This window comes from Branchiostoma floridae, chromosome 2 (assembly GCF_000003815.2).
Source record: "Branchiostoma floridae strain S238N-H82 chromosome 2, Bfl_VNyyK, whole genome shotgun sequence".
Lineage (NCBI taxonomy): Eukaryota > Metazoa > Chordata > Leptocardii > Amphioxiformes > Branchiostomatidae > Branchiostoma > Branchiostoma floridae.
The window spans coordinates 1274740-1283864 of record NC_049980.1 but is presented as its reverse complement, the minus strand read 5'-3'; the positions used below and the strand labels follow the sequence as shown (position 1 = coordinate 1283864).

The following is a 9125-nucleotide window of genomic DNA, read 5'->3' as shown; positions in this document are numbered from 1 at the left end:
ATCAGAGGTACACACAACACCATCAAATATTAAACATCAGCAATAGAGTCTGACACAACTGGGACAAATTTCGCCAGCGTATTTTTTCCTGGGAGAATATGGGTCATATCTGCAGCTCTCCTTGTGTTGTGTGGATATTAAGAAAATGTCATGTTCGGCTGTGGCCCACTGACCGAAACAGTGACCTGTATCATAGTGACCTGAAACATATGTGTGATGAGCCATGCAATATAGAAGTAATAAAAACTGAGAAGTCTGTCAACTTGAAGTTTTGTAGCTCACAGTGTGTGTATATACATGTATGTATACTCATACACAGTACGTAATGATTATATATGTGTGTGTGTATGTGTTTGTCACTGTGTGTGTGTGTGGTGTGGTGTGTGTGTGTGTATGGTGTGTGTGTGTGTGAGTGTGTGTGTGTATGGTGTGTGTGTGTGTGAGTGTGTGTGTGTGTGTATGTGTGTGTGTGTGTGTGTGTATGGTGTGTGTGTGTGTGTGTGTGTGTGTGTGTGGTGTGTGTATGGTGTGTGTGTGTGTGGTATGTGTGCATGATGAGTTGTTGAAGTCAAGATATGTTTGATATGTCTGATTTGTTTGATTTCCTTGTTTCCTTGTTTTTCATATTAGTTTTTGGTTGATTTTGGTAGTTGATAGCTAATGATTCTTAAAACTTAGAGAGCTTATATATGTTTTGTCTATTTTGTTTTGTATTTATTATTTCATTTGATCATTTGTAATCTATTCCATTAGTATATTTCACATGATGATTTCAACTTATGTTATGTGCATTTTTTGTTCACTTTAATTATGTATAATTATTATTTCTGCAACTTATTTCTGGGGGAGGCCAAAGAAAAGCCACATAGGCTTCTGCCCACCCCCCGCATGTTCTTCATCTCTGTATACACATTTGTTTTTAAGCCATGCTATTATGTGCGAATAAAGAAAGAAAGAAAGAAAGAAAGAAAGATGAAGCTCTCTAAGTCATTCATATGCTTGATGTACAGGGGTAAGTATTTATTTGGATTTTTGCTCCTAGATCTTTTGTATGTTGTTTTGTCCAACATTGAAATATCTTTAATATGTTCTTCAGGTTTTATATTGCGTTGCCTGAAAACTAGGTCAGGATACATCACACATATATATAACAAAACAAAACTTGAAACCTTGACTCGTATTAAGTAGTTCAAACTTAGGAACTTTCAAGCTCCGGTGATCTCCAATATCATGTAATAAGACTGATGTATGGGTGACTTCCTGCACCTTTCCTACGATCAGCCCAGGCTATTCACCGCTGGAGGCACCAATAATATCACCTGTGTCACCTGGGGATTGGGACAGGTGCAAGTTTCACCAGGTGACCCACTTTCCTCACCTGGTTGCCAAGGAGACTCAGAAAGGGTCTCCATTAGGATTACACCTTTGAGAAAGAAGTGAAGCAGGGATTGTGTACAGATTTCTGTTGATCTCATGGGCTAGTATCTTTGGAACTAGCGCAGCAGATACGGTCCATGCATTGCAACCAAATATGGTCAAACTACAGTGCGGGCCCAATCTCTGAACTACAGGTGGCCTACCATAGGGATGTTGTTTGCTGCATTAGGTAGGCCAGCACCAGTCTTATATTTGCCAGTAATAGGCTTGATACCTTTGAAGCTTTAAACACCACAAACTGACACCTTCTTTTGTCTCTAGATTGTCTGTTCTGATAGTCCAAGTACTCTCAGCATCTTTTGTATATAGGCACTTAGAAGACACAGTTTTCAAAGTTGACATACTTTTAGGAAAAAAAGGTATAGCTGTAGGTTTTTGATAAGTAGGTATATTGTTATGTGTTGTTATGTTCTTCTTTATTTGTACGTTTGCATATGGGTCAGGTGCCTGATTCAAATGAATATCATATAAAATACAGGACAGCCTGGCAGCTTGGAACATCTCTAGATAAACTTATTAAAAAGAAATATCTGAGATCCCTATGTGAGTGGTTCAAAACCTGGGGCAATTGCTATCATATTGGGGTTACCTGAGTTAGCGCCGACTTGCAGCCACTCTAGGCCCTGGCGACAGTTGTAGAAATTGTTTAAAATCCCTAGAGGCCTTTTCATTATGTTATTTACCAATATAACAAAATTTTCCTAGCAGTACAAGCATGCAAGGAAAGGAATCAGTTATCATTCCCATCTCATTCACACTTACTGGAACCCCAACAAGGGTGTGTTTGAGTGCATGCTCCACTGCGCAGCTGCTAAAAGATACATGATTGTCTAGATCTGTACCCAGCAACAATGGGGACCTCTACTGGATCCCCTTTGAAGTGCACCCCACAATTGAGGAATCATACAACACACAAAGTAAAGTTTAGCACATTATTTTCTCTGCAAAGAAAGCAATCACATCTTTGCTTGCATATCTGTTGGATGTAGTTTTTGTTTCAGTCCAGATATCTACCCTCTAGTTTTGTGTGAGCTTCTCTTTTTCTTGCCAGAGGACATATGTTTTAAATTTCCCAAACCACTAGTCAAATCCCATACCCATTCTCCTACGCAGAGGGACCCACAGTCGTGTCCAAACTCCTTGGGGTCACCTCTGCTATCTGATGCACTCAGACTAGTTCCTAGCCGCCCTGCTCATAAATATTAATGAGCTTACCCTTATATGGGCAGTCAGCCCTTGGGGATCGGGCGTAGGAGGATGGTGCTATGTAAGACGTAACATGATTGGCTGATAGCTTCCCAGCGGCCTTTGCGAGATGGCTTTCGTAAACAGAAAGCCCAAGAAATGCCTATTCTCTTATTGGCTGACAGCTGGTTCGTGGCGACAACCATAGTAACCACTGGTAGGCCATAAGATAGCAGGGCCCCATAGGCTGAGTCAGCTAGCCGTTGGGGACCGTGCGTAGGAGGATGCCCATACCTGTTTGTTGAAGATCCGCCACGATAGTCGTCATGTTGTTGGATGTCTCCTGGATGACCACGAGTTGACCTCTGACCCCTTCAACACCACTGCTGACCTCTGCAATGTCAGCCTCTGCTGCTGTGCTCTGATTGGCTGCTGTTTCCACCAACCGGAACCCTTCTTCCAGACTGGTTGTGATGTCACCCTCTGAAGGGATGTCAAAGACAAAGAGCCAGTGGTCACTAACAGAGATAGTCAGACTTACACTGCAAATACATTTTAAAGTATGTACATGTACAAGTGATATAATACAGATATTTGTCTGTAGTGGTCCAGAACCCACGTGGGTGGACCAAGAGGAGATAGGTAGACAGTGTCAATGAAGATTTTAGAAACTGGACTTGCAAAAAGCCAACCCCTTGACAGAGGCGGATGGAGAACAGCAATCAGAAAGAAATGTCTTGATGAAACGTCCAACCCTTGCAAGACAGGGAACAACGGATGCTAAACCGGAAAGTGCTTGAGTGTGAGTATTAGTTGCTTGATTTATTTTGTATCACATCATACTCTACCTGAATATCAAACTTTCATAGATATTCCACATTCTAGGAAAAACTGCAGGTTTCATTATGACAACCTCCCGATTTGCAGCGTCAAACCCCGGGATGAGACTCTATCATCCAGTCTACTAAACAAACCTGGCATTTCAGACATCACCTCAGTGTTGCAGTCTCACAGTCTCAGGTGGTTTGGTCATGTAGAAAGATCAAGTGACTGTATTAACACCATCACCAAACTGAAAGTATCAGGCAACAGGGGTCATGGTAGACCGAGAAAAACTTGGATGGAGTGTGTTAGGAAGGACATGAAGGTGTGCGGTTTTACAGGGGTCAACCCACTGGACAGAGCTGCATGGTAGCGTGGCGTGCAGGGTTGGACAAGTTTTCTAAAATTGACTTGGCCTATCGGGCAAGTACGTAAAAAATTACTTGCCCGAACCAACTTTTCACTTGCCCAAAATTCAAATGACAGTTTTCTATGTATTTTCACTTCCAGCAATGAAATACTTTTATCATTGGCTCTATTTTTCCATGTTGACAGGTACATACAGGTATATGACAATGCTTGATGCCATCACTGTGAAAAGTAACAAGTAGATCAAAGTCTCGCTTATGGAAAATTCTTACTTGCGCAATCTGGTAAGTGGGGAAGGACATTTACTTGCCCGGGAAAATAGGGCTAGTGGACTGGTGTGAAGACTAGCCGACTGCTGCCTACCCCTGCGTCAGGGACTCCAGCAGCAGTATAATCAAACCATGGATAGTGAGTGAGTGAGTGAACCTGCAGTGTACTGACCCTGTGCTGCTGCCTCTGCCCCCTGCAGTTCCCCCTCCAGTAGCTGGAGCTGGTCCCTGACACTTCCCCACTCCATCTGTGCTGCAGACAGGTTGGCATTGGCAGACCTTACCTCCTGCAGCAGCCCTGAAATGCATAATACATGTAACAACTGTCAATCACAAATGTCAATCACAACTGTCAATCAATGCTGCTAATGATGACTTCAGTCATCCCCAAGAAAGTCTTACATTTATAAACTTTTTCATCAAGGAAGAACATTATAAATCAGTGTTAGTAAAAACCATTCACTATATATATATATATATGAAACAGAGTACAAAGTTTGCATGTTATGGTGTTACAATCTCTCTTATTTCAGCACTAAGGAGAGACACGACTGATATTGTCCCTTTTGCAGCTTGTATATGATCAAGATGGGCTGCTCCTTTATATACCACATACACATATAGATACAAGTTAAACAGACCATACAATCATATATATATGTTACAAGACAGATGATTCATAAACTTACAATCAAGACTGCCGAAGGAGACCCAAATAAAATCTGTTTTATGTGGACAAGTGGTCACTATAGACAGGGTTCTTAATGCTTGTGTCAAAGGTAAAAAAAATCATCTAAAGGACCACCAAAAAGTAGTCTCATTGGCTAAAATGTCCTTCCGTAGAGGTCACTTGACAGGTTTGACTTTAAAAGAAATATCTAACTCTGAGATCTGTTCTGTACCTGCTGTACTCATGTTCCTGCCATCCAGCTCCTCTTGTAACGCCCGACTCTCTGCCAACGACTGATTGGCTCTCCCCTCCAGGGTTGCTATGGAAACGCTCTGGATGTATTCCGTCAGGTTCTGGACCGTTGCGTTGACCTCTTGTGCTATGGAAGCCGACTCATTGAGCAGCAGACTGGCCTCCTGATAGCCGCGGATGGCGTTGACTGCCGCCTGGCCCTGCAACCTGGCAGTCTGGAACACGCTGCCATGGCAACAGGAACAAAAATTTGATTACTAATGAGTGCAGGATTAGAAAAGATAATAGTTTTAGCAAGAGTAACTCTGCATATAGGAAAAGTGGTAGCAGCTGAACTATTTTCAGGGCCAAGAATAAAGTTCTGTCCCTAGCTATTTGTTAACTAAGAATCTGTGTAATGTATTTTGTCACATTTGCTATATTTATTCAAAAATGAATAAAGAATTCAGTTTGGAATTGGGGTGCGTATGAGTTCAGGCTTTAGGGTAGGGTTCTCTATATGTATCTTTTAAGTCATAAAACATTAAATGAGGAAGATTCTGGGTCTTTAGGACAAAATCAACTAATAACGGGTTAAGCTGATGAGTTTGATAAGCTTTGAGGATATAGTTCTACAGACAGTCCACTTATCTTGAAATTTGTCCTGAAATAACCTGGCAAAGAGGCACATCCATACAATAGTTTAACTTTTACTTTGTAAAAATTAAAAGGGTTAGGTTATTGTATTGGAGTTACTGGTAAAATTAGGTTTTGAGTTAGAGTCAAAGTTGACCCACTTGTCCACAGCATCTGCTTGAACAGTCAGGTTAGCTGCATGTGCCTCAGCCTTTTGTATAGCTGCTGTCAGAGCTGTCAGCTGTGCTGCTGTCTGGATGCTGCTGCTGTTCAACTGTGCAGCTGTTGCTGTCCAGCCACTCTCACCTATAGTTGCACAAAATGTCTTTGTCATTTCTCTTCTTCAAGCAATAATTCCAAAGTGTGAAAAAAAATTTAGCTGGGAAAAATAATCAATATGAACATGATATTACATAAAAAGTTAGCTTAGTTTGGTCGAATTCCCGCTCGAGCCAAGCTTGAAAGTTGCCTCCACTCCTAACTGTCCCACATAAAAAACAAACATGTAAAACAGAAATACCCAAAATGCTGAGTTTGAACCCAAGCTGCTGTAACTGACTAGGCTTGACTAGACTGAAAAGGGCTGGATTCCATAGGGTGGGATTCCATAGGGTGAAGTAATGTACGTATAAATGTAGTAAATGCAGTTTACTGTTCCTTGGTCTGAGGGAATTTTCTTGGTCCAAGACCTGATTTTCTACATTTTGCCTTTTTTCTATTCTACATTTTGCCCTTTTTCTACTAATATCACCAATAGGTATTAGCTTTACGTAAGCGGAAATTAGATAAAAAAACATCTACATTTCCCTCTGACATAACCTACCATTTAACAATGCCTCTGTCTGCTCAAACTCCAGGGTTGCATTTCTAAGGACTAAATCAGCAACTTGTAATGTCATTTCTGCATCAGACAGCAGGCTTGCTGTCTCATTGACCAGGACAGCTACTTGCTGTCCGTGCTCCTCGGCTGTTGAGAGATGCTGTTCAACATCCTCTGCTGCTTTCAGGATGATGTCTGCTGTCAGTTTGGTGCTGTCCGTGGTGCTGGTCACACGGGACAGCAGAGTCTGTGCTGCTGTCAAGCTGTCATTCACAGCAGTTGCCTCTTCCACCTGATAATATCACAAAATCATGAGGACAAAGTTTACTGACAGTTGTTAGTAGATAGCAAGATAGAATTGGGATGAAGTGTGATGAGAGCAACAAGTTATGAAGAAATTTATCAATAGATTTTCATTGTGTCTCATAAGTGCCTAGGCGTAGCTCAAGATACAAATTTGATACAAATTTGGCATAGATCCAGAAATTCAACTGAACTTTTCCAGATCAACCTGATGCCTAAATCATGCATGAAAATCAGCGTACCCTGAGCAGTATGGGACCACAATGACCCCTTCATAGGATTTTTGTCAAAACAGCCAGAAATAGACTGTTCCCATAACCCCACCCATTTACAATGAAACATAGAAATGTGAAATAAAGAAAAAAATGGAACTTTTTGATAGTCTCTCTCTCATAGGCCAAACTGCTAACTGCCTTGCTTTCATTGGATGGGCAAATAGTTGTGATGGACAGTCAGGGTTGGTCTAATTGTCGCTGCCATCCAATCAGTAGAGCCTCACCTCTGTGCTTATGGTGGCATCTAAACCCTGTGCTGCTTGTGATGCATTCTCAGCCATGGCCAGCACAGCTTGACTTTGCTGTCCAAGGTCATTGAAAGACACAGCTGTCAGGTTGTCTAGTAACTGCTCTGCTCGCAGCAGCATGGTCCTTGCTGATGCCTTGTTTTCACTGAGCTGACTTATGTCCAGAAATGCTGTTTGGTTGGCAGCTGTGGTGTTGGTCAGCACATCTTGTGCTGTCCTCCTTAGCTGCTCCACCCTCATGTACTCAGTGGAGCTGCTGTTCAGTAGCTGCTGTGCCACAGGGAACAGCAAAGATACCTGGATGGAAACACTCAAGTCTATTATGGACAAATCAATCTTAAACTGTGACTTTCAGACTCTTATCATAAGATTTCCTCACTGCCTAAATTGGCATGTTCACTTTCTATTGTTTTCTCACTGATGAATTAAGAAAGAATTGTAGGTGTACTGAATACTGATAGCTGCATGGGCATGAAATAATTCTAGATGTGATTTAGCTGACCATATGATGATCATGAGAACAATCTATACCAAAGTGTTAGCTAGTGAGAAAACCTTACCGGTATGTGATATTGCCAATTAGGGGTGGGTACCGGTACAGAAAATTAAGGTCCAGGTCCGGTTCAGGTCCAGAGGATCAGGTCCAGGTCCGGACCTGAACAGGACCTGATTCAGTATGTGATAACTTGTGAATGAACGATACTCAAAACAATGGTCCATTTCATTATAACGAAATCTGTTTTGTGAAGTATTCGACTCCCATTGACGTTTTAAAATCCTACAAGGCTAACTGCCTTTGTATCATTGACTTTAAAACTTGGTAAAAATGACTATAGACTATGCTCTTCTTCACTCTTGCTATTTTCCTCAGCCGGTAAGCCTCAAAACGTGGGTCCAACATCCGGTTCACCGATTATTTTCAGGTCTGTTTTTTCTGCACCGCTCCAATAAGAAAAACTGGTTTTGTACCGGTGTGACAGCGATCTCGCCCCCCCGTGAGGGGCGAGATCACTAGTGTTTTCACCCCTCTTTAGCGTTTTCACCCCCCCCCATACCCACCAGTGTTTTCGTCCCCCTTAATAAGGACATTGCTTCTCGGAGGGTTCTCAAGAGCAACTACATATTAGGCTCGCTACCTGGTACTATGCTGCACCTGGGGAGTAACGTATATAGTGTGTTACCTGGCACCTATATGGCACCTCTTTACCTGAAGATGTTATACCTCGAAAGTTGATTCTATATGGTTCGATGCAAACAAGCCATTGAAATGAAAAAGACACTTTTTTGAGGAAAAAGAAAGCTATCGCGAACGTATAAATCAACACCATCTACGGTACGTCAGCTACATGTCACAGTATTTTCTATTTGTGCAGGAAACATTTCCAAAGCACTAACAAAAACACAAGTGAATAATTATAGTTTCTTATTATAAACGCTAACTACGCGCAACTTCATATACCTGTTGCAAAATGCTACAAAAACACTGGTAAAGTACCAGTCTTAAGAAACACGGGAAAAACACCTGATAGAGTTTCTAGATACTAGAAAAACAGTCATATTGGAGGTGAAGATACCCATAGGCTAGGTGCATATAACAAATGTGCGATATTCTAATGAATACCTTATCTACATAACTGATAAAGTCATTTCATGGTAGAGGCTTCATATTGGAGATTTATACATGTAGGTTGCTTGAGGACAGGTGAATACAATGAAATAAACCTTACATGTATGTCGAGACTCAAGTATATGCAATAATGGGAATACAAGGACCCAACCCTCCTTGTCCGAAACAACTTCAACTGTCTTATCATCATGTACATTTGTAATTACGTCAATATTTATACTATGGATGGAGTA

General features: G+C 41.5%; 1 protein-coding gene across 1 annotated transcript in view; it reads right to left on the bottom strand.

Annotated features, from left to right (window-relative positions):
- Positions 1-7508, bottom strand: part of LOC118410585 (putative WEB family protein At1g65010, chloroplastic) — a gene marked incomplete at its 5' end in the record, with an annotated part of 343380 nt that extends 335872 nt beyond the window's left edge. Inside the window, 6 exon segments of the mRNA XM_035812362.1 lie at positions 2917-3105; positions 4255-4380; positions 4985-5229; positions 5781-5925; positions 6443-6731; positions 7242-7508. Of these exon segments, the coding sequence (XP_035668255.1) occupies positions 2917-3105; positions 4255-4380; positions 4985-5229; positions 5781-5925; positions 6443-6731; positions 7242-7508 (1261 nt within the window).
- Positions 7509-9125: the final 1617 nt, after the last annotated feature.